Source organism: Notolabrus celidotus, chromosome 1 (genome assembly GCF_009762535.1).
Source record: "Notolabrus celidotus isolate fNotCel1 chromosome 1, fNotCel1.pri, whole genome shotgun sequence".
Lineage (NCBI taxonomy): Eukaryota > Metazoa > Chordata > Actinopteri > Labriformes > Labridae > Notolabrus > Notolabrus celidotus.
The window spans coordinates 5,298,705-5,324,771 of NC_048272.1; the positions used below are offsets into that span (position 1 = coordinate 5,298,705).

General features: G+C 41.1%; 2 protein-coding genes and 1 long non-coding RNA gene across 5 annotated transcripts in view; 2 read left to right on the forward strand and 1 right to left on the reverse strand.

The window, feature by feature from the left end:
• Positions 1 to 15,277, reverse strand: part of slc4a8 (solute carrier family 4 member 8) — a 35,032-nt gene extending 19,755 nt beyond the window's left edge. Inside the window, exons 1-4 of the mRNA XM_034692418.1 lie at positions 14,984 to 15,277; positions 1,633 to 1,714; positions 936 to 1,088; positions 360 to 495 (exon numbers count right to left, since the gene is read on the reverse strand). Coding sequence (XP_034548309.1) covers positions 360 to 495; positions 936 to 1,088; positions 1,633 to 1,714; positions 14,984 to 15,022 — 410 coding nt within the window. The 5' untranslated portion in view covers positions 15,023 to 15,277. The remainder of the gene's footprint in view (positions 1 to 359; positions 496 to 935; positions 1,089 to 1,632; positions 1,715 to 14,983) is intronic.
• LOC117819197 lies at positions 887 to 1,747 on the forward strand. Its single transcript, XR_004632480.1, has 3 exons — positions 887 to 1,109; positions 1,483 to 1,535; positions 1,656 to 1,747. It is a non-coding gene; the product is annotated as an uncharacterized LOC117819197 (long non-coding RNA).
• A 1,795-nt stretch (positions 15,278 to 17,072) lies between the features above and the next one.
• Positions 17,073 to 26,049, forward strand: ttll3 (tubulin tyrosine ligase-like family, member 3). 3 transcript variants are annotated; one of them, XM_034690884.1, is made up of 13 exons: positions 17,073 to 17,341; positions 17,533 to 17,620; positions 17,717 to 17,820; positions 17,922 to 18,090; positions 18,530 to 18,585; positions 20,943 to 21,071; positions 21,165 to 21,279; positions 21,515 to 21,595; positions 21,720 to 21,900; positions 22,545 to 22,693; positions 22,818 to 23,058; positions 23,191 to 23,626; positions 24,604 to 26,049. In XM_034690884.1, the coding sequence occupies exons 2-13, from the start codon at positions 17,614 to 17,616 to the stop codon at positions 25,354 to 25,356; spliced, it is 2,421 nt and encodes an 806-aa protein (XP_034546775.1). In that variant the 5' UTR covers positions 17,073 to 17,341; positions 17,533 to 17,613; the 3' UTR covers positions 25,357 to 26,049. The 3 variants fall into 3 exon arrangements, with proteins under 3 accessions (XP_034546775.1, XP_034546695.1, XP_034546849.1); XM_034690804.1 differs by having other exon boundaries at positions 17,074 to 17,341; positions 17,702 to 17,820; XM_034690958.1 differs by having other exon boundaries at positions 17,074 to 17,341; positions 17,702 to 17,820; positions 23,191 to 23,413.
• Positions 26,050 to 26,067: the final 18 nt, after the last annotated feature.

Below are 26,067 nucleotides of genomic sequence, written 5' to 3' on the forward strand. Positions count from 1 at the left end.
ATTTTAAGCAACTAAGAGGTGTAACAAAGGCCCAGCTCTGTGCTGAAGGGAGTAGTTTGACTAATTTATGTTGTAGTTTGCATATTATTTTCTCTCTGAAAAGACTATGATGTAAATATCTACAGAACTATATGATGATTTGACTTCAGCATTTGAAATTCAGATTAGGCATGCAGCAATATTTTTCTCTGGAGTCTTTCGGCTTTAGTAAACCGATCAGAGTATAATCCACCAGGCTTTAAGTGTAACCACTGCCTTTAAATGTCCCTCTTCCAAACAGTACAGCTATAGAGCTGCCAGGCTGTCAGAGACTTTATTGCAGAGCATTGTTGCAAACGACTCCCAGAGGAGGTCCTGACCTGGCTGTTTCCTTCCACTCAGCATCCTTGCCATCCCTCACACAGATCTCATCCAGCTCAGTGAACAGCTCATGGGCCACATGTTCAGCGTCCTCCTCTGTGCCCAGAATGAACTGGACCCGCTGGGACGGTGTGTCTGATAAAGTGAGAGGATGTGAGGGAAGCATAAGAGGTCAACTGTGGGGTAGTAAAGCCTATCAAGCACAAACAACACCACATACTTTTTCTTATAAGTCTTTTATGTTATATTGGCTTCATATACAAACATATCAACTGAAAAATCTACCAAATCGCCCAATCTTATGCAAATAGACACGCAACATGCTGACTACTCCCTGCTCTTTGGTGGTTAATTATCGGGCATGTCAGTTTTAGCCTGGAGTGCTCCGTGTTTATGCAAGTGTGTGAATGGCCCACAATATTGATAGACTGTGTTAAACAACCTCTGCCTCCTCACTGGGAGTTGAATATTCAACACAGAGCATCACAAACTCTTCTTTTTTCTGAGTTTGAAAGTAGAAGACACTGTTGGCAATGGTTTAGCCTATAGGGAGAGGTTTTGTGTTTCTTTGTTACCATGACTGCAGTTGGACGTCTCAGTTTCCTCGCTTTGCTGTGTTGCGATGCTTCCAGCCCGTCTGTCTCTCTTGCGGTGGCGAGAGCCGTGGGCCTTGTGGTGACGGTGGCTCTGTCTGGGCATCCGAACCCCCACAAACAGAGTCCTGTGACCTGAAAGAAGACAGAGGAGAGGTGCTATTTTTAGTACTAAGAAATGCTTTGAACATGTACATAAGCCAACTTTCAGATATTCACAGCAAAATAAGAAGCTTTTACTGCTATCTGTAGTCATCATCAGTGCATTCACGTTGAATACAACATACTCTGAAAACAAGAGACTGAATGCACATGACACTGAGTTTTAGTTGAAGATTGAGGAAAATATTTCTGAAATAAAAAAGTAGTTAAGAATTAGCAACAAAAAAATAGTAGAATATGAGATTTTTTAATGTCCATATTTGCATATTGTGCATGTTTGCACAAAGCTACTGAGCTGCAGTCAAGCATTTCTGAGCATGTAATTACCCCCAGTAACAGACCAAGTATCTCTCTCACCCACATACAGAAACGTGTCTCACCCCACTGATGATACCAATATTGTTTAACATGGAGTTTAAGGTAGGCAGAATGAGACAGTATAAGAATCAGAAAAAAAGAAAGATAACTGTATCTAAAACCACACCCAACTGCTTTTCTGACCGTGAAGGTTACTCACTTTCTAGTTCCTCCTTCTCATAGTGGATATTCAGCACTGAGCTCGTCCCTCCCTGGTCCACAACCACCTCCTCATCCGGCCTCTAATGGACAGACAGAGACACACAAAAAATGTGAGTATTATGTATATTCAGTGCACATCAGTGCATTTACAATGCTTCATTATCTGCCAGTTATATTGTTCCTGATGAAAAGTTCAACTTTTTTAACCCATTCGGCCTTCAAGATGACTTTAAAGGTCAGAATGTGCAGACGTGTCTTTGAAGACAAACAAGTGATGCTATAACAGAGACACCAATTGGTCAAACTGGCAAGAACTTTTCAACAATGGGCATCAAATTCCAGACAGGCTATTCTCAGACTGTCTGACACACACTCACTGAGAAGGACAGGGAGAAATGCACTCATTAAGCACACACCCACATGCCAGAGGTGAACAAAGTAAGTTGGAGAAAGTGCTCGCCTCTACTATCGAGGGGCAATCAAATTCAATTAGCAGAGTGCCACATCCTTTTGCAGCACTGCTGTTGGCAAGCTACTGCAGGGTGATGCTGTGTTTTACTAACACAGTTGACAGGGCTTTCTCAGAAACAGGGCTGTTTGCACAAGTGTTGGGTGAGTGTTATCCGTGGTCATGTATTCATCCTGTGATAATGAGGGCAGAGTTCTGCAGGAACGTAAACACTGACTCAGTGCTGCTTTGTCTCTGTTTTTAGCATCTCTTTTCATCATTCTGCACAAGTGCATGTAACAGACAGAGACTCTTTAATTTCTAATCTAAAGGCACCTTGTGTAACAGGGTTAAAATGCCGTATTAATTATTATTTCTTTATAATTACACAAAGTATACCTGTGTGTGTGTGTAGAACCTCTTTGTATATTTCTTTTCCCAAAAGTATTTTGAAGTGCAGCATTGTCTTCCGGTCATTTTCTTCTTCGTTGGTATCTTGACCTTTATATTTGATTTGCCCCCTTCCCTCTCCCCTTTTGTATGTTATCCCTTGGGGAGAGGTAGGTGTCCGTCACTTTACTTTACTGTTTCCATATATTTACTTATTCTATGTGTGCTTTTGTCCTGTATAGTGTTCCTATGTGTATATTAAACAGAGTTTACTTTTATTCCTTTTTAAAGTCATGGTTAAGCAGACTAACTGAACATGCACGTGCTGGTTTACGTGCACTGAAGGTTTAAGCTAGTCGAAATGTGCTTTCATCTGTGCAGGAGCGGAGGCGGGCTGCATACTTTATAAACTCTGAGGTTCTTGTCTGTCTGTTTTAACAGAATAAACGCAGAACAAACGAAGTCCTGGTGTTGGTCGTCAGTCAACTTCAAACAAACACAACGCAGATTTCCACCGGTTACACTTGCACAAACTGTGACAGACATTGAGTATGCGCCCCTGCACCAAAGTAAAAAAAAGAGTTTGAAAGAACTCCCCTTACATTAGGGGCAGAAAATTAACCAATGACACATTTGGGATGGTGAATTTATGTGAGCATGGCATGGAAAAGCTGATTAAAGCTGTTACAAATCAATAGTTTAAATCTATAACTAAATGCAAGTGCTTGAGGGACATGCACACACACATAGACACAAACACACACTGGTGTGCAACTCTCTACATAATGGATGTTTCTGCCCACTCGATATAAACTCCTGATCTGTATGTACTTCCTGTGTATGTATGGTGGTGGTGAAAGCAGAATTTGCTGGTATAGAAAATTTGAATAACCGTCATTTTGCAGAGCTGATGTCCACTCTTCAAAATGGTGAATGGTTAAGGGTTTGGAACTTCTTGGATTGGAATCAGACTTGAAATAAACTGTTTATTGTGACTAAATGAATAGCTGTAGACCAAGTACACAGAAGAGGAGTACATAAGAGAGTGATTGTTAGCAGGGAGACTTAAGGCAGAGCTGAGGTAATTCAGCCAGTTTGTCAGTTAATCTGATTAAATTATTCCCTCACGATTTAATTAAGCTAATGTGCATAACCAGCAGCAAAACTGCAGACCTCTAATCAGTAGAATCAAATCATATAATCATCTCATTTCAGAGCAGAAAATGTGTGTTAGCATTTAGCTCAAAAGCTGTACATGTAAAGTGTATCTCTGTATGTTCAGCATAGAATATATAGGAATAATGTGTCTACATTTCAGAGAAGAAACAGAAGATGTACGGCCTGTGTCAAGCAGTCTTTTACTGTAATTGGTCAGTCCAGTTTCCAGTGAGGAGCGAATGCAGCATGCACTGCGGCTCAGGCTGCGGCAGGATGGCTGGAGAAGCAAGAATAATTGTAATTTGTCTTCTTGAAGTGTGACCGGAAAAAGCTGAGAGTGTGTTTTAGTGGAATGGAAATGTAGATGTCTGTGAGTGTTGGATTCAAGAGCAGGATTTCCTTTTATTCTGGTGAAAAACATCAGTCTGACTTATAAAAAATTACATTCAAGCATTTGCTCTGTCGAGGAGAGTTATTGGTTTCTTTATTCAGAATAAATTTGCTTACACTGTGTGTGTATCTAAGTGTGCTACTGTAAGATGTGTCTATGGAGCAAGAGATGAAGTGTTTTTTCTTAGATCTCCTGGGGTTTGGCTGATAAAACACCCTGCACCGTTTATAGACACAAAAAGGATTCACACTGATTTCTGCCTACAGTGATAAAATGTTTAAAAAAGAGGGGGTTGAGCTGTGTTTGTGTGTTGGTGTGTGTCTGTTTTATCTGTATCTGAGACTGTATTTATGTTCACACTCTCATCTTAAGTTGTTTTTTATCCTCCATCTCATTCCTTTAGCCTACCCATGGTGCTGAAAAACTGAGCAGCCAAGCACATTAACACAAGCCTGTGATAAGAGAAAACTAATTAACATGCAGTGCAGACAGATAAATTTCTTACCTCATTCAAATAAAGAATATAAATCCAGCTCCAAAAATGTTCTTGTTATATTTTTAAATCAGCTGCTCTGATATCAGCGCAGACAGACACTTATAATTCATAACAGCTTTGTGATCCCCAGACATCCACTTATTCACAGGTGTGTGTGTGTGTGTGTGTGTGTGTGTGGCCTTACACTGCCTCCCCTCACACCCTCTCCTCCCTATCAGAGCTGTGGGATTTCTTTCATTTTCCATGACTGAGCACTTCTCTGTCCCGAGATGATTCTGCCTTCTGAAAGAATAAGGCCACTTAATTAGGAAGTCATGCTTGGGCCAAACACTGGATGTGACTCATGGTTGTATAATGATGTTTATGCAATGGATAGGCGTATGGTGACAAAAGGAAAAGCTTGTACCATATGTATGTATACAATAGTCTCTTGTCACACCGATGGTGCCCTTGACCAAGATTCTAAAACCAGCATATTGTCCCTTTCACAAAGAGTAGATCCAGTGATACTTATTCTGAGTAGGGATGCACCGATCCGATCCTGGTATCGGATATCAGCTAGATCGGTCTCAAAAAGCTAGATTGGGCGCGGGCCCCACCGACCCTCCACACATCATCCCCAAACACGGTCACTACCAAGGGCTCCGGCGAGCTCAGGCTCCAGCATGCGGGCAGCAGCGGCAGTGGCAGCACCTACAGGTCTGACACATCAGCACCTGGAAGGAGGGCAGCGGGTAGGACTTGTGCACAGGCGATGGGTGGATGTATGTACGCAGGCAGGCACGGATGTATGACAAGGGGCCGGTGACAAGGGGCCGATATATAGTGTCGATCCATATGGCAGATCTATTCATCTCAGTTCTATGCTTTTCTAACCTAGCCAACAGCTGCAGTTCATCGAGTGTCCGCTTGAGGCTGGCCCAGGAACTACCGCAAACCACATGTGGTTAACACTTAACCACACTTAACACTTCGCATTGGCTTCAATTCTCGCAGCTGGAGGTTGCCGCTTGGTAATAACCTGTAAAGCTACTGTGAGGAACTTTAAGTTTATGTTGATTTTGGCGCCCCCTGTGGACAAAGTTGTACCTCTTACTCTTTACTGATTTAAGTAGTACTCTCTGATGAAAAATACCTTCCTGCTGTCTTCTTTAAATTTGGTGGCTTTTTGTCTTTTACTAGATTGGACAGCTAGAGACAGGAAGTATTGAGCAGGTGAAGGCTAGGAGTCAAAACTGTGACCCCTTTGACAAAGAATATAGCCTCTGCATATGGGAAATGTTCTTTGACTACTTGGCCAGGCTGGTACCCCTGACCTTATGTCATTTGTTGTCCTTCAAGCCTAACGTATCTCTCACTGTGAATGTTATCAGTAGGAAAAATCAACAACAGTTGTTTCTGCAGTGTGCTGCAACTCACTTTGTCTGACACCTACCCTGGCAGTTGCTATAAGCATTCAAAACAACTGACTAGAAATGATCACTCTTGATCAGATGGTCTTGTTGGTGTGTGTACACGCGCGCAGACACATACAAACACACACACTAACACAAAATCACACACACACACACACACACACACACACACACACACACACACACACACGCAAGGTCAAGCCCTCTCACAGTGTCACATTGTTCTCACATTATTATCATAAAAATCAATAATTGCTGCTTAAATGCAAACCACTCTGTGAATATACACATCCACAGGCTAAACCTCCCCCCTGCCCTCATTCTCGAACTCTGATTCCCTCACACACATGCACACAGTGTCATGGTGTTATCAGCAAGTGCAGCTGTGGCTGCCTTGATGCAGTGTGTGGGTTTGGGCTCTGGCTGGAGGCCGTGGGCTTCATTAGAGCTGGAGCTCTACCAAACACAGATGCACAATGAGAGACAATGGATGAGAGAGAGAGAGGCACTAAAAGCTCTTTGTCCCAGAACGGACGATACACCATCAGATCATCAATTAGCGAAAATCCATTTGGTGTACATGCGTGCTCATACTTGTACACACACACACGAACATAAAAAACACACATACAGACAGAAAGAGAAAAATCATTACCCTGAAGCCTATTCAATAACTGTAATTGTGAGTACTGGGTAAAGTGGTGTTTCAGAGAGCACCATGACAAAAGAAATATCTTCTTTTACTTTGTATTTGTGTGCTGGATCATATTACACTGCTGTACGTCCTTGTAATAGATTAGTATGACTTTCACCCTGTGGCCATCCTGGTCACAGTTCACTGAGAGCACCTTTTTGATGTGAAATTAATGCAGGTGTGTTTTTTCAACATGTTAATGGTCCCCTGTCGCTCCCTCGTGTCACATTAAGTGCTTCAGCTAATTAAAAGCTCACATGGCACTTAAAGTTTTGTTTGCTGTCACCCGTTGTGGGTGAGCACATCTGCGACCCTCAGAGTATGCACGTGTTTTCCACTAACATGGTGAATAATTTGTGTTTTTGTAGCCTATTTCTATCTCCTGGCAACCACCCCCCTTTTCTTCACTCTTGTCCTCTAGCTCCGAATCAGTCACAGCGCTCACGAGGGTTTATGACACACAAAAAAAATTCCACACAGATTATGGCCTATGCGCCAATGAAGCAATCCACAGTTGTGCCAAAAAATGGCTGCTTGTCCTTGAGTTTCTGTCCTTTAGAAACAAATCATTTGGTACCGACTGTGAGAAACAAACTGGTGGTGCCTTGTGGTGGGATTTGAGAAACGAAGTACTACCAGAGGACACTGTTGTGTAAATGTACAAATGGAAATATATATATATCAGAACTTACTAGAATTGTGTTTTTCTTTGTAGCACATAAGTATTCGCAACACAAGTAGTTAATCTTCTAGACTGCGCCAAATAATTGTAAAGGAAAGATCCAAAGGGATATGGGAGCCGGTTAAAGCACAACACTATTTTTGCTGGATTCAATCCTTCTGTAGCTTTCGTCTTTAAAAGAACCCTTTTCTAAAGGCCTCTAAATGTTATGAGATTAGGGACAAAATCTACCCGACTTGTTTTACATAAATCCTATTGAAATGGCACAGCTAAGATAAGGCTTCAGATCAATGTTTCAAATTTACAAGTATCGGAATAGTAACAATAACTGGTATTTTTATCCTGCAAAGATTAAAACTGAGAGAAAAACATTTCATTTCTCCAACTTGGACAATCAAAAGCTCACAAACTGCTTCAGAAGTGAAAGGTTTTTCACAGACTGTTAAAAGAAGTTGATATAATATTTAAATTAAACCAGCTTTCATAGGGAAATCTGCCTCAGTTACAAGGCTTGTCGTACACTTTGACACATTTTCATAAAGACAGCTTTATAATTTTTTTTGACACAAAATCGCAGTTGGTGCTCAATTGGTAGATACCCTTTTGAAAGTGATTTAGCACATACCAAAGACTACGGTTTTCAGCATCATAGCTTCATGTGGACAAGTTTCAGGAGCAGGACCACACTGCAACCAAGCCTCTTCTGGCACTCTTATAAATTCAATCCTAACCCTCTCTTCACCTTTCGTTCCACATTCCACACCCCTCCCTCCTAGCCTTTATCTTTCTATTTCTATCTTTCCTCCTATAAAGGGCTCTAAAGGGTGGTTCGTTATGACCAGGAGCTACAGTAGATCCCCTAATAACCTTCCCCTGGCCAGTAACAGCAAGAATATCAACGTCAATTTCAGAATCACTATTCCAATAAAATCAATAAATCATTGTCTAATTGAATCCTGTTGATGGTGTGGTCCTTGTTAGTGAATAGTCTGTCAAGGGCTTCTGCTGTGGCAGTAGCTCAGTCCATAGGGACTTGGCTTGGGAACCGAAGGGTTGCCGGTTCGAGTATGCCAGTATGGACGAAGTTTGGCAAGTGGACTGGTGGCTGGAGAGGTGCTGGTTCACTTGCCTGGGCACTGCCGAGGTGCCCTTGAGCAAGGCACTGAACCCCCAACTGGTCGGGGTGCGCTGGTTGATGGCAGTATCCTCACTCTGACATCTCTCCCTAAGCATGTTCACTGCATGTGGGTGCATTGTATGTATATACCAAAAAAAACTGTATGTGTAGCATGTCCAAAAATAGCACGAGTGAAAAAATTGAATTTCCCCCCTGGGGATTAATAAAGTACCTTTCTTTCTGCTCAACTTTTGTTTCAGCTTAAAATACCTGTTCACATATCTTTTAAAGTTTTGCCTTCATGATTCTTCCTGGATTTTTTTTACTGTTGAAAACTAATTAACACAAGCTAATCCTTATATTGAATCCAGCTTCTCATGATGAGAACCCCAATTTAGTGTCCCAGTGAATAGAACCTAAAAATAGAGATGCTGTCACTTGCCTCACTCAAACAAATATCTGATGTATTTTCTCTGGTGGTACACATTGTCCCAGAAAAGATGTTGCAGTCCCACAGCAGAACAGAACAGTGCGAAGCAGCCTCACAGTGTCCTACTTAAGGTTCTAATAAACATTCAATTGATGCAGAAAGTTACTGCAGACAGAGTTAGCACATAATTCAAAACCTGGTTTAGATACAGTATATAAAATGTAAGTTGGCAAAGAAAATAAATCATTTATTTCTAGAGGAATGTTTTTTTTATTTCAAAACTGTCAATAAACACATTTCTAATATTTTTCTGCAAGGCAAGTTTTCATTCAAAGTCTTGTTTTTTTTTGTTAACATGGGGTCAAACTGAAACAAAAGTTATCTAATAACAGACGGAGGAGGTCTAGACTGTCAGGTTGGTCAAATTAATTACAGAGACCCAACATAATAAAACATTGAGCCAATACTTGGCAACAGTGGCAAGCTAAACCTCAAGCAGAACCAGAATCATTGGTGGGGCACCATCTGCTGCAACTGGATGAGCCAAAAAGTGACAAGAGTGGGAAAGACAGAAAAAGAGGGATTCATACAGTCAAACTGGAAAGAAGGTGCACAGACAGAAACAACATTAATTATAGGTAATAGACAAAATTATTTTCCTTCAAGTGCTGAGCTTAAAGATTTGCCACAAAAATCACGTTTTTAAAAACATGGAGGCATCAAGGTGTTGTCAGAGCTGTTTCTTAAGTCTTGCAATCCAAACTTTTTGAGACGAATCAAGTTTTCTGGAAACTATTTCAGAGGTCAGAGGTTTTATCTTAAGAGCATTACAGTGAAACACATTGTACCGATCATCCCCCTGAACAAATAGAGCAGCAATGATTTTCCTTACTGAGAGAGGTAATCAATGTGCTGGGCCAAAATGCCCTTTCACTCCATTAGGACTATGAGGGAGCAGCGGGTGCATGGAGCCATGGAGCTAACTTCATAGAAGTGAGGCCTGCTGGATTATACGAAGAGGCAGGGAATCTAGAGGGATAACTCGCAAGATACATCAAGGGCATTTTTCAGATTTTCAAGTGAAAGATATGACACTTTTGTGGGTGTATATCTCTATTGTGAGAGAGAGATGTTCAATATGTATGAATTTTAATAATCACATCACTGAATGCTGGATTGATAAAAGTGAATCCATGATTTTGAAGCACACTTTGAGCTTTCAAGGCTTTTGAGAAGTCTGTCACTTCCGACTCCACTGACCTCTTTCCCTCAACAAAATACTTGAACATTTCTCTTGAGACTTCTTCCACTACTCCTTTTGATTGTGCTTCTCATCTGTCTTCTATTTTTATCTGGCCATGCCAAGAACACCTCCTCTCCTCTTTCCTAGCAGACCACTCTCTCCTTCTCTTCCAGAAGCACCCTGAACTGACAGCAGGGACACAGATCCTGACTCAGACAACTGGGCCTGTCACTTCCAGACCGGGCTTTGTGTCTGAGGTTGCAGCTACAGCTACAAGCCAACACTGCCCGTTCATAGCATCACTCTACGACTCAACTGCTGCAGAGACACACATGACAGAGCTACCCGCAGAGGATGGGTTAACATGAATGGTTAAATATGAGGAGATAATGAAAATAAGTGAGACAGGAAAGAAGGAGATAGGATTAGAGGGGCGGCTGTTTTGACTGCTTCAGCCCACATTCAGCATGAGTCATACACACATTATTCAATGCCACACATATGACTCTGCCTCCCAACGGTCCTTGCTCTCTAATTGTTTCAATTCAGAGAGATGAAAGCAGCCTTGGTCGGTTTTGTGTGTGAAAGAAGGTAACAGTAAGTGTAATTGAAAAGGCAGATTTGGGAATTTTACCTTGAAAAATATGTTCAAACTAATACAACAAAGGGGACAGAACATTCTGTACAAAATAATCTTTGGTTTGAGGTCCTTTCGCTCTCTTATCAGTTTTTCTGGCTTGTGTTAAGTTCAAACCTCTGTGGATCTTTCACCTTAATGTGTCGGCTTTCAAACTAAATTAATCCCATTAAATGGTGCCATTGGGTATGCTGCAGCACTGTCGTGGTTTTAAAACATGATGTAGTGTTCTTTAACACCTTAAATTGGAAGTTTGAGACATGAACAAAACGACAGTTGTATAAAAAAAAATAGACATTCATTCATTAGATAGGCTACTATGGATCACTCTGACTAAATGGACTCTGTGGCACCAAAGTGATTAAAATGAAAGCATGGGGGGATGCCAAATTGGACTGAAAAAGGAACACTGCAATCTAGTGTCAAGGAGACTTAAAGCTGAGACAAGTTTATGATTTGGATTGCAATAACTTCCGATAAAAGTATAACATTATCACCGCCAAAAAGTACCAGAACAAATAGTGATACTACAATTTCATAAATACTATTTAACCCTTAAATCTGTGAATGTGACTATGTTTGTGAAGAGTCGTTTGCGCAACTGAAGACGTCAATGTGTAGTGCAGGTTTGCACTAAATATCACAAACAATGATGGTCTGCTCAATATCCAGGCAATGTTCTTCACATATCTGTGGACCTGCACTCAGGAGAACAGTGTGGCCATAAAATTAAATCATGAGGACATGAGTAATTAAATAGCCCATAAGAGGAATCAGTGAATAGTATATTACATTAACAAAATAACTTCTGGAACATTATACAGTTACAAAGCAAAGTATGGCATTAGATGTATTAAAATTAGAATTACTTGGGGTTTGCTGCTTATGCTTTGATGAAGCAATGTATCGATTATCACTGAAGAACACACTTTTAGTTATGAACCATTAGGTTTAGATAAGATTAAAAATGGGAATTAGTATGTTGACCCCTTGCTTCATGAGTAGTTCTTGATTGATCAGCCACTGAGCAACACAAACCCAAAAATAATCCCTTAATTACTCTAAACTTCATTATCATATACATTTATGCAGAACTATATAAATTGGTACATTAATCTGAAAATAATGATGATAAATCAAGCTTTAATCTACCTGCTAACTTTCTAAAATCACTTTTCCATAGTACTTTTGTCAAGCATGTCAGAGGCAGAGTCCAGTTCTTTTTCAGGGAACAACTTAAACACTCAAGGTAGCCAAGTAGCTTAACTAATGCACATAATGGTAGATGCAGAAGTTAGCTAGTAGCTAGTTAGCTAGCTAGTAGCCCACCCAGATAAAAGGATTCAAATAGTCGTTTCAATCCCTCTTTCTATTTCATTTTTAGCTACAGTCAATGGGCTCACAGACTTGTTTTATGAACTGGGCTGATGATATATTCAGTGGTCCCAAGATATGGCTGGATCAGAACAGCATCAGTTATCTGCAGCAATACAGAAAAAAAGACAACAGGATGCTGTAATGAACCAAACATTAGTGAGAATTTAGTAATGTATTATAATGGTTAAATGCCAGAGAAAAGCAACATGGCAGGTCATGTTAACATCGTTTGGTCAGGCAGTTGGTGAGCACACTGTTGCTACAATGTCCGCTGCAAGGTCAATTTATCTATGGCATGTGAGTTTAACCCATAGACTGTATAAAATATGGATATAGTATCCTTGACGTCACCCATCTGTTTCTTAAGTGCTATTTTGAGGCCAATCGGCGGCGGCAGCCATATTGCTGCTGTCGATTGATTGTGACGTAAAGAGGCGGGCTTTGAGCCTCCTAGCCAATAGCTACAGTGTTCCCGCCTGTCAATCAAGTCAGCTGTGCCTCTCATTGGAAGACTCGTAATCTCAATATCTTCGAAATTGACGCGTTAGAAAAAAATTCACCCCCCATACAGTGTGAGCCGATCGAGACATGAGCCATCCAGACTACACTCGTCTTTTGTACCAGGCTGTAAACATTTTTTATTTCTGCTGGAAAGATCGTCTTTTTTGAATTGGTGTGTATGTGGTGTATGTAAGCGGATCCTCGATGAACTGCAGTCTTTAGCACTTCCGCATTGGACTCATATTTTTAGACCGGAGGTTGCCGCTTGGTTTAACCACTGCACTGCCCCTAAAGGAGACTAGCTGGTAACCCTGGTTCACTTCTCTGAAATGGCTGAAGTGAATAAGGGCACTGATTAGAACTCTGTTGTATGTATCTTATATGATACAGCTTACACACTACCTGGGCTAACATGACTATTTTTGCATGGCCCATATCAGCAAGGTAAAAAATAAGATACATTTCTGTGAGTGACTTGTGTATTTGTTTCTTGTGGCATATACTGTAGTAATCAGAAGAGGATGTTCTGTAGTGTACCTGAAATCTGAATTGTTGTGTTTCTGGGGAAAAAAGAAGAAGCTCCCTCTATCTACAGAGGTTAAGAGGGTGAATCATAGGGGACCACCATTTGACATACACTATAGTAGTCTAGAACTTTGAAACCAAATACAGGCTCTGGACTTAGCCTTCAGCATTTTTGCACAACATTCTAGTGGGTATGCCTATTTGCTAGCAAAGGAAAGGTGAGAGGGAAAGGTGAGAAAGAGGTCAAATCCTGCACAATTATACTGTGCATTTACATATTGCAGGAGCTAGAGGCTTCTTGTGTCCCCTTCAAAGTAAATGATGCTTTAGAATGATCGCATTCTTAATTCAACACTTATAACAACCTTTCCACATGGGCACTTGTCCCAAAGTATCAAAAGCGGTGCTTCTGCTTTTGATGCAATCTCTGTCACGTTTATTAACTAAAATGAAATCAACATGTGGGGTAACTGAGTATTTATAGAACTTTTTGTAATTATTATTTTTTTTTTTCTGTCTCAGGCGAGTGATCAGAGAACCTTTCTAACTACCTGTTCTTTGGCAAACATTGAATGGGGTTTTCTGATTGGGATGGCTCTGATCCCAGTTCATGCTGATTGACCGGGACATCATAAATGGTTCAGAGACACACTTGCAAGTTTTCTGTAGCAACATTAAACTGGCATAAGTTTTGAGAGTGAGCCTCCCAGGCAATTTCCCCTCCCTGTCTGAAAGCTGTCTAATCATATCAGAGACTTCCCAGCTCACCTCTGGTCCTTCTCCATCTGTCTGCTGGCCTGGCATGTGACTAGAAATCACCATGTTGGGGAATAAACTACACTAAGTCATTTTAACTGTGATACAGCCGGCCATGGTAGCTATAATCCAACTATATAAACATTACTGCAGCTTGAATAAACATCCCTGAGCGCTGGTGTGTTCAATGGTCCATTTGTCCTTCTTGTTTCCTGCTCTGCCTCTGTCTCATGTGCTGACCTGAGATCTGGAGGATGGATCACAGATCAACAGGACATTAAGGATCATGCCAAGACCCCAACTTCAAACAGCACTTGACCACAGGCTGTCCTACCCCCTGCCGTCAGGATGAGCTAATAACGATCATGTAGGCTATATGGAAGTAGACACTCAGCACAGTAGCTATGAGGATGGCGTCAAGGTCATTTGAGGGTAACTGAGAAAACAACACGCCGTCTTGTCAGGAGCCGTCTGAAAATCCATCAAACTAAACATTTTCTATTGTTCCTTAGAAAGGACGAGCAGATAATATTTTCCTGAGCACTGTGTTTAAAATACATCGGCAGGCTTTCTTATTGATAATGTGCTGCAATCTAACAATGATGCCGCCACGAGTTTTTCCAAAATAGTACGTGCTTGTAGAAGAGTCCAAATAACTGAGTGCATAGCAATGCGATACGCTCTCCAGAATTACTGCACGTGTTAGCACCTCAGAATAACAATGTCAACAACATCCTCCGCATACAGCATCACTCAGGGCGCAGGGCAGGAAACACAATACAATTAGGCATGCTGGGAAAAACATTGAAAATTCCATTTACACAAATATGTGCACAAATTGGAATTTACAATGTCGCAGCTCACTAGGACATGCATAGGGAAATGCAACAGTAGTGAAAACAGCAGGTGTTTTATTGCCCTGTCATAAAGTAGTTCCTATAGCAGCAAATTTGCAGGGAATTTCTGTTGTAGCCGAGTATTTTCAAACTGAGGGTAACAGTTGTTGGAGCTACTGCACAGTCTGGTCTGTGCCACCCTTTACTGTCAAAGCAACACGCCATGCATTAAGACATTTAAAGGGCACTTTACCTGGTAGCTCAGTATGCTCTCTGGGTCGTTGACGGGCATGTTGGTGGCCTCTGGGTTAACCTGTTCAGTGTTCCCGGGGATGTAAAGGTAAGACTTTCTAGCAGCTGATCAGCCTCTTGGCGCTTTCTTGAGACGTGTTGTACAAGCAGTCACGCGCCGGCAACAGCAGTTACTTCTGTTTCTGCAGACATGTTAAGAGTAAATATCTCTTCCAGGTGAGGAAAACCGCGAAATCAACCATTTAGCCCCCCTATGTTGTGATGATTTCCCGGCCGCGCTTCCAGCTTCCCTCCCTCCTGCCCGGTCGGTGGGAGCAGGATGCAGAGAGCATCACTGCAGCTCAGCCAATCAGAGCGTAGAGGCGCACAACGGGCTGCGACGCACTGCTGCTACCCAACACAATATAGCCGAGACTATTATAAGCTTATAGAGCAACGTCACTCTAAAGAACCTGAACTTTAGTAGTTTCTTATCTTTCAGCTTAAGCTAAGATGTGCTGAACTATAGGACGACAACGACTTTAGCTTAAGCGAGTTTAGCTTTTGCTTGAATTAACCCTCATTTATCTCTCACTCATTGCTCTCTGCACCCATGCTGCTAAAGACTAGTGAAACTTTAAGTAAACTCATGCCTAATTCATCTTTTGATTGAAAGAAATATACTTACATTTTTGCATAATTAACCTGCAATAGCTGAATGGGAAAAAAACAATCATAACATAATTCTATTATTCCTCAAATGAAAGAAATAACATGGGGTTTGTGATAGCAAAATAAACATAAACTTTGCATTAAATAATAATGATAAACATCTTCATTGTTATGCTTTAGTACCAAACTAAGTCACTGTGACCAATTACTCAAATGTTATTGTAGGACAGGGCTTAAGGTAATAAGATAAAGTCCTGTCTGTTTGCTCTATCGATATCAAACATGAAGTGAAATCGCGACACAGATTTTCATAGTTACACAAGAGTGAGCAGTAAGCAGTGAGCGCCAAACAAGAAGGGAAAAAACACAAGAACAGTGTCATGGCGGATCCATGGATCTAATTGATCCTATTACACGCAGTGGGAAATACAAGAAAACTAAGGGTGCCATCTTGTGGTAAGGAAAAGGATACAATTCACATGAGCACCAGGCGTGTGTGCACATGTATGGCATGTGACATGGATACGCTTTATACTGAAAATGAGAAAGGGCCAGTTTATCTCTACCCCAGCAGATGGTTGCTTTTATTTACAGTGGCTAAAAAAAATGTAAGTGTCCTGAAAATATCTGAAACCAGTATGCAATAAATCTGGTTAAGATAAGATAAGATAACATATTACTTTATTGATCCCCAGGGGGGAAATTCAGTTGTTACAGCAACCCAGACATACGTACAATCAAGAAGTTTCAATAAGTAAAAATAAGTAATAATAAAATAAAATAAGTAAAAATAAAATAAATAAAGCTAGAATACAGTTTAGATATATACAATGTTACAAATGGAATTTAAATTAAATAGCAGTAATTACAGGCAGTATTAAAAAATGTCAGTAGTGACAGGTTGACATGGTGTGGTTATGGTTGGTAATGACAAATTAAGTAATAAATAAAAATAATATCGGTATGTAATATGAACATGAGTTGTAGTTAGAATAATGTAATATAACATAATATAATAATATGGCAAGATAATTATAATACAGTATATTATGCATTGTAATGTCAGCAGCAGTCAAGAGAGAGAGTTCGGGATGAGATGATGGAGTGTGACAGACAGAGCAGGGATGGTATGGATATATGGATATATGGAGCATGGTGCAGTCTGTGGCCTCCATTACTGTTTAACAGTCTGATGGCGGTGGGCACAAAGGAGCGCCTGAAGCATTCAGTCTTGCAACGTGGTGGAATGATGCGCTGACTGAACGAGCTACATATCAGCCACAGCTCTTCATGGAGAGGGGGAGAGGGGTTGTCCAGGATGGCTCGGTTAACTGGTTAATATTTACTATTTAAATCTAAAGAATTAGCCTGGGAAGCTTTGATGTACTTCTTTGTCAAACACTTGATTGGATTCAGCTCAGCAGGGCAGATACAGAACACAATGTGTATTATCCTGCCTCTGCTTTAAGCGCTCCCATGCACGCCGCCTTCACGTGCAGGCCGCACTGCAACGTACAGATGACGGATCGACTTTTTTCAACTCGTGGCTGAGGAAGGTTGATAGTCCATCCACCTGTATGGCGTCCTGTTTGTTCCGGCTATTGTTGCCATGGCAAATATAAACATTCAATGGGAGCATGCACGGTTGTTATGGGAACGGTCTGCGCGAGCACCAAGGAAGCAGGAAAGAGCGAATCTGGTTACTGAGGTTTGTGTGTTCATTTTCAACTTAAAATCTAGCCTGTTTTTTTATTGATATGTATTTAATATAAGCTGTGGTTACTAATGCCTCCCATTGATTTCTTAGAGTTGGTTGCCAATTGTCTAGACAATTGAGATAGAGATGTATGTGATACAATAAGGTAATTTTAATGCTGTTAAACATTTCTGTTTTTACAGTACAAAACATGGTTTCCTCATAAGCGCATGCAGCAAACTCACAAACTGTAGAGAGAACTACATAAAAGTAACCTGAGGAAAATGTCAGGTAGGTGAATACACATTTTCATATCTAGCACACCAATGCTGACTTTTTAATAAAAAATGTAACCAAGCAGAGGTGTCTCAGTACTACAATCCACAGCAGCTCCAGCAGATGGGAAATTACAACGCCGTATTCCAAGCCTGCCAACCATCAAGCCAGACAGGCTAAAAACAGCTAAAACACTGGTAGAAAAAGCAGTAAAGGTGATTTCATGTCCCGAGCAGTCCTCCGTATACAGCTACCACTGTCAACTGTGCTGTGTATCCTGTTTGACTCTCCCTTTCTCTCTTACACTCATTCTCAGTTGAGGAAAGTCTTTTCAGTGCATGGACCTTATCCTGTGATCCGTGCTGCTTTATGGGCCAGAGGGTGGGTGGAACGTCGTTTGCCCCCTCCTGTGCAGAGAACACCTCATTGCCTTGGTGATGAAGAAGAGGATAGAGACGATGGTGATGTCTGTGCTGATGTTTCTGGTGAGACGATGAGCCTTCGGGGTTTCCATATGGTTCCGTTTTAAGAAAACAAGGGGGATTACTCAAGCCAACACCACACACTGTAATCTGAGCGCACTGTAAAATCCTGCAGAAGGCAAACAAAAGTACAGTAAACAAAATGAAGAAGACACATTTATTTTTAGTTCATTCAGGGATTTAAACTTAACCAACAGAGGTCCGAAATACTCTCTCTTAACCTTTAAAGCTGAAAGTGCTGGACGGCCTTTTTTGTTTGTAATTGGAGCTCTTTTTTAGATGGATACTCATTTACCTGATAAATTATTGATTGTGTTATTGTGTACCAAATTACAGAAACCTACCTATTACACAGACCCCAACCCTTTTTATACGAACCCTTCCACTCATGCAAGCCGGCAAGCCTGCACAAGTTCCCCTGTCATTCTCTACCTGTTTACAGACGGAGTCGATGGAGGCGAGAAAGAGGAGACCCTTGATGACATGTACAACCTCATGGTAAGATAAAGTTCTGGTAAACCCACATGACACTGACATCTTATGCAGTCTGAAATCAAGTTAAAGTGCAATTAGTGTTATCATGGCATCTGGAGAATATTCTGTCTAAATATCTAATGGTTCAGGGGCCTCCTGATCATGCCATCCATGGAGAGAACACATCATTAAGAGCTAAAAGACAAACAAAAAACACACACTTTCCTTTAGTATCTTTACAAAATGTATCAATTCAGCCCTTTAAGAGTCCAACTGTACTCAAACATAACTTTGGATTTTTCAATCTATGGCATTCACTTTGGACTTGAAGGTTAGTTGATGTTATTGTTATTACCAGTTCTAGTTTAGAGGCCCACAGAGTTGCAGCCTCTATGGAGTGCTAAAGGTACACACATAAGAGATGTGCCAGAAGCTGCAGTTGTTTTTACTTCCCAACGATAAAAATACGACCCCATTTGGCTAATTCAACACCTTGCTTAAAATAACACAAGATTTGAAAATGTTTAGTGTCTCATTTAGTTTAAAATAGAGTGACTTAATAACCCCCTCTCGTAGTTTTATAAAGTTGGAGGATTGTTGTGTTTGCTAGCAAGCATGTTGTACAGCTGTATGAACCGTAGTTCCGCTTACGTTAACAAGTGGACTGCACAAGAGATTACTGCTAACAAGTGAGTATGATATATTTACAGTATATTTAAAGAATTGTGTCTTAAAGCTGGGGTTGGTAGTCAGATTTAGATACACTTTTTGTTATACCCGTTAAAATGATCTTTATGTCTCGATGGCAATCAATACATAATGTGTTCTTAAAAAAGAGCGAAGAAAAGCTGTTATCTACGGTCGGAGTAAACCTGGGAAAACACCAACCAATCACTGTTTTTGGGTCCCAAAATTTTAAACCAATCAAATCCTGTCCTGCTGTTCTGCCCGCCTCCTGCACGTACATTTCCCAAGCGTGCACTCCCCGTCCCCGTCTCCTGCCTCTGCTTCCCCTGACTCTACTGACTGCCCCTCTCGCTCGACCTCGGGCCTGTCCCCTCTGACCCGATGGGTGCTTTGCTCAGGACTGTAGTCCGGATCAGAGTCTAAAAAGTTCTCACCACGGGGGCTCTGACAAGCAAAAGAATTAATGACATTTAGTAAGTCCTACAGAAAATGTATATGTATTGTAGCGTCCGTCCGGACACTGTAGTGATGACGAGCAGATTCGTGAACACGTTGAGCTTTAATAACCGGTCACTGTCGGCCGTGACCACGCCAACCAACAAAGCAACAATCAATGTTTGAATGAATGAAGAACTTCTCTCGTCTCTCCTCTCTCTGGCTCTCACACTCTGAGTCTACACCTATCCTGATGCCTTCACTAAATGGAGCGCCGCCTGCAAGCTAGTTCAGGCAGACAACTCGAGCTGCGCTCATTCATACTGACACGTCATCATCCTCCCTATCAGCTGATCTCAACATCCTCTCATTGGCGGTCTATTTCAGCTGCAAGTCTCCCTGTCTCTGCCTCCGCTTTGCAAGTGCTCCTGCTGTTCTGCTCAGTGCTGTGTGAAAACTTTGTACCCACCTCCTCCCCGGCATCCACGTGCAGGCTCCGAGGGGGGTTAGTCCTATATCATTACTCCTAAATGTCTGCATTTAAATCATCTACGAGGAGTAATGAGGTTCAGAGCCCATACGCCAAACACAATACTGTATGCTGCAATAAACGTTATGAGTATCCGTGAGTTGTCTGACTGAACTGTCAACACTGTTGAAATTAAGAACATCTACACTGAACATGTTTAACAAACAGTAGAGCTGTTACAGTATTACATGTGTTATAACTTTTCTCCTGATATCGTGTCACCAGTACAACTGGATAATGCTAGCATGACAGTTGTGAGTACTAACAGCAGCCATGTTTGTTTGTGTTTTTAACTTTCACTATGATAATGTTTTGGTGAGGACCGGTTTTGAATCAGTCACGATCATATAGTCGCAAAGCAGCGGCGCTCGTACATGTGAGCGGAGGTGCTCTGAGGGGAGGGGGGAGGGGTTAGACGGAGTCCTGAGGAAATGCTCCATTCAAATTCATGCTAGTTTTCCGAGACTACCAACCCGAGCTTTAATATTAGTTTAAAATGATTTTGTTGATTAGGTTTGAAAAATGTTGTAAACTTCTCTCTCACCAGCATTACCTTTCAGAATAAAAGCATCCGCTTTCATTATGCTATCAACAATAGTATTACCAAAGCCGTAAAAGATGTGACATGATAACACATATGTTGGCCATTTATTTTCTCCTTCATTATACTGTTTGTTTGTTTGTGATTCTCAGTCAGCTTGTTAACTTAACTTTCCCTTTACTCTTCTAGTCACGCCTGGTTCGAAATGAAACAACATATTTCTACTGGACAACACGCCGAGATTATATAGACTGCCATTCATTAGACAACGACCAAGTAACCAACCACTATGCGAACTCTGCAGCGCTCACCACCAAGGTCCCGTGCTAAAGAATGTCAAATAAATGACACTTAAACTTCTCACTATGTTCAAACCTCAAATTGTGCTCTATATATTTTTGTTTCTCCCAGGTGGGGCTCTGTTTGAACTTGCGTAACCTTAGGTGGTTTGATGCAGCAGATCCTGACACCTTCTTCCCAAGGTGCTACAGGCTTGGGGCTGAGGATGAAAAGCATTCATTCAAAGGTCAGCTGTATGTTTCCATTAACACATAGCCAACATTATGCTCTCTCATAGCTGAGATAATGTGTCTAGTGTTAACAACGATATCTGAATAAAAGATGCATGAAGAGTAGATGGGGTGGTTGTAAATTAGAGGATAAGTAGAAGATAAGAAAGGACATTTTCTTATAGCAAAACTACCTGACCTGTCTTTCATTTTGGCTTGTGCCCTCTTGTTAATTGTTTCTATGTCTTGAAGAGGATTTTAGGAGGACAGCATGCACCAGCCTGCTTCAGCATGTGGTTGAGACAAGCAAATGGAAGCAAGACAGAGCAGAAGGTGAGGAAAAAACAAAAACAGCTGATAGAAAAGGAACAAAAACCCCAAATGGATCTTTAAAGATAGGACCAGACCATGATATGAAGTGTCACAGTTTGTTTGTCAATCTTTATCTTCTCCACAGACATGAATGACAGCCATCAACAATTTGTTGCTCCTGGTATTATCGACTTGGCTGTACATGTGTGTCAAGACTTTCTCAGTGTTTTAGAGCACAGTGACATTGATGTGACTGTAGAAACACCCCCCTCAGTGGAAGAGGGGCAGTGGGCCAAGTTTATGGAAGATTACTACAAGGTTGTGCAGTGAGTATGTTTTTTCCTGCAGGCTTCAAGAATGAGATAGATAGATTTTCTTAACACTATGTGAAGTTCATGTCAGGACTCAGGTTGGGGTTAAATATAGTCAGTTATGTGTAGAGTTTGCATTAAGGAGAGGTCAGTGGAAAGACATACGCATGTTGCAATTCCACTCTGCTGTGTTAACAAATACCTGAGATAACATCACATGCGAATATTTATAGAGTATAACCTTGGTTCAGACTGAACGGGAAAGTGCTACAGCCCAAGTGTGCCCCTTTGTAGAGAAAACACATATAGACTGATGTCCTTGAGCTAAACTTTCAGGACAACACTGTTTTTTAATGAATGGTGCCAATATAAACCTTCCTTTCATTTTTTTAAAGTGTGGCCTAGAGGTTTCATTACTTTAACTGTGCATGTGCGTGGTAATGATACCTAACAGTACGATAAACAAGTTGTACACAGTTAGCAGCAAAGATGGACAGGTATCAGTATCAACACACACTTCTTCCATGCTTATTTATTTCAAAAGGTGGATACATGAGCGCTTTTGACAGGTTTCTGCAGATTAATATCTGGAGTAAAAGTACAATATCAACATAAGGTAAATCTCTGATAAAGTCCGTGAGTCCTGTGTTTGCATGCAGTGAAGGTGCTTTGATCAGGGGTAGCAGTGCGTTTGTGGAGCGCTGCCAGGCAATGTTAATCAGGCTGCAGGAAGTTTGCCCTCAGCTAAACACAGATGGACTCAATAACATCTGGATCATCAAACCAGGTGCCATGTCAAGAGGACGAGGTGAGTTTTTTTGTTGGAAAAAAGATATTTACACAGAACCTTAGGAGGCTGCAATGTACTCTTTGGTGCCTCAATTTTTAGCACAGTTTATTTGTCTTTTATATATACCCCAACAACCACCCAGGTATCATGTGTATGAATCGTCTGGATGAGATTTTGGCCCTCGTAGACAGTGATAGAGTCCCCAAAGAGAGTAAGTGGGTGGTACAGAAATACCTGGAACGTCCCCTGTTGGTCCATGGCACCAAGTTTGACCTTCGTCAGTGGTTCCTGGTCACCGACTGGAACCCTCTGACTGTCTGGTTCTACAGAGAATGCTACCTGCGCTTCTCCACTCAGCCTTATTCCACAAAGTCACTGGACAGGTCAGATAAAAAGAAAAACATGTTGTAGACTTAAAATGAATCTTTGCTGTATCTTGTATCTCTGATACTTTTGAAACGTCTTTGGGAGGATTTTTATTTCGATCACATTTTACACTTGTGTTTTTTCCTCAGCTCAGTCCACCTGTGCAACTACTCCATCCAGAAGCACTTCCAGCTATCCAGTGACCGCCATCTAGAAGTGCCCAACGACAACATGTGGTCCTGCTCTCAGTTTAAGGCTTTTCTGCAACAACAAGGCCGTGGGGCAGAGTGGGAGTCAGTGGTGGTCCCAGGCATGCAACAAGCGGTGGTCAGAGCTCTGCAGACAACCCAGGATCTGGTTGAGCCCCGCAAGGCAAGCTTTGAGCTCTATGGAGCGGACTTTATGTTAGGCAGGGATCTGAGGCCCTGGCTTCTGGAGATTAATGCTAGTCCAACTATGGCCTGTTCCACTGCTGTGACTGCTCGCCTCTGCCCTGCTGTGCAACAGGACACACTGAGGGTTGTTCTCGACAGACGGACTGATCCAAATGCTTACACAGGAGGCTTTCAGCTGATCTACAAACAGGTCAATATACCTGTAGCTGAGTCAAAGAATTGGGATTGGGGGAGCTATGGGGGGACTAGATTGTCTTCATTAAGAGTTAATGAGTTTTGACAACAAACAATAACATATCACTATTACTATCCCTGGTATGGATTTGAAATGTATGCTACCAAATGTATGTAATGGAAATTTAAATCTGTACATGACTAATCAACAAAACAAATGAGAAAAAATAATCTACAAACACTACAAATGATTATTATCCAAATCAATGTTCACAAAAATAAATTGTCTCTTGATGCACAAGATACTTCAGATGTGAGAAACAATTTACTGTATCCCTGCAGGAGTTAAATACTTTGAGGAAAGGCAGATTCACTTAAAGAATGAAAACAACCACACACAATTCCAGCTAGCTAGCTAGTGGCTGCTTGCAAGTTGTAGCTAATGAAACACCCAACAAGCAACAGAAACAGTTGACTTTAAAACCACGAATGCAACTTACAGTTTGAAAGAAGCTTCTTTAGACAGGCCTCTTCTTCACAATCCTCCTCTTCAGCTTTATTAGCCTTTATTAGCCACATTGTTTGTGATGAAATTAGCTGTATGTTACTGTTTCGACCAACCTTATCTAACAGTCCATAATGAGCTCATTCAAACTTTTTGTATTCCATCAAAATTATTTGACTTAACTTGAAGTTACTCCTAAACTAGAATTAAAGCAATGTATGTTGCTTCACACAAGTGAAGTAAGTCCAGTATGTTATTTAAGCTATACTTTTTCAATTTATAATACAAGCCAGATCAATGGCTGAATATGTATCTATTTAGGTTTTAATTTCATACATTCCATTTTTTCCAAGAATTATAAAACATTGGATAATAGGAGGCTTCAGATCCTGCTAGCCTCAAGCCTATATGTTAATTAGTAGGGAAATTTTGCTTAACAATGCTTTGCTATTTTAATTTCTTTGTGTTTTACTCCATTGCATTCCCAGGCTGCAGTTGAAGTGCCTCACTATGTGGGCGTGAACCTGCTGGTGGAAGGAGCCCCAATAAGGCGATCAACATCTAAACCACCTTTTAAAATTCAGTCATCATTTGACCAGTCATCATCAGAAGGTGTTAAAACAGCACATAACACATCAACTCAGAGGTCTACCAAAATCTCTGCTTTCCTCCATTCAGACAAGGAAAACCAAACTGTTGGAGATAAAAAGAGGCAGCTGACATCAACATTTCTTAAGAGAGGAGACAAGGGGAAAACAGGAGGTCAGATCACCTCCTGTGTTCGCAGGTTCTGTCGCAGCCTGACAGTTGAACAGCCCCTGTTGGTTCACATTGAACCTCGGAGGAAAACCAGGCGTTTGGGTTTGAAACTTGGTCCCAAAGGGGCGACTCTAGTCCCACGTAGTCTTTCCTTTTCCCTCAGCCACCCTCACAGCATGTTAGCTTGTCAATCTCAGCCCAATCCAGGTCAAAGATTGCACATTTCCAGATCCTGCTTACCTCAGTCAACTGCTGGACCACAGCTGAAGACTTCTGCCAGGGTTTTTCCTCCTCTTCAGGGTCCACTTCCTACCCTGGATATTTTGAGCTTAAGGCCAAACATTGTTGCCAAAACTATACCATGTTGTCAAGCAAACTTGTCCTTAAATCCTAGCATCCACATGAAACAGTTGTTCCCCTGCTCTGGAAAGCAAATCCCAGCCAAATGTAAAGGTGCAGTCTCAGTAGGATATAAACACTAGGGGTGTCATGTGTTACCAAAATGGAGGACAAACAGCGACAAGTGATCAAGAGCTTATGCCAGCAACAGCAGATTGCTAGTGTGCAGGACTTTTGCATGATTGTAGCATCGGTCAAACTATTATAACAGCATCAGATTGATATGTAGAAATTATATTTATATTGATTTATATGTAGAAAAAATGAGATTCACGGTGGAGGCACATTATTTTCATATATTTCATTCACGTAGTTCACGAGTTTTAAAGAACATCAAGACAATTACATGTTAACTACTCACAGAAGGAGTACATCTTACACATAACATGTTCCAGTGATACATTTAACACTCAAACTACCAAGGCAGTAATTTAGACTGCTTTCAAAATTGACAGTTATCCATAATTGTCATGTCCATGTCTGACGACAGGACACTCATCATACAAATTCAGTGAAGTTCTGCTGATGGGTAATCAAGTTTCTGTTTTATGGTCAAACACAACAATTTGTTGCATTGCCATGGCAACATTGTTCAACAAACAGTTGACGTTTCATTGTTATGGTCCTATGATGACACCAACCTATTTTCAAGGCAGGATACATTTGATTTCATTTCACAAAGAAAATGGATTCAGTTCGAGTTTGTATGTGTAATTTCAGAGAAGTTATGATGGTGTCAATGAAATAAATAAAATACTCATTACTTACAATTTTCATTCTGTGTCCTGATGTGT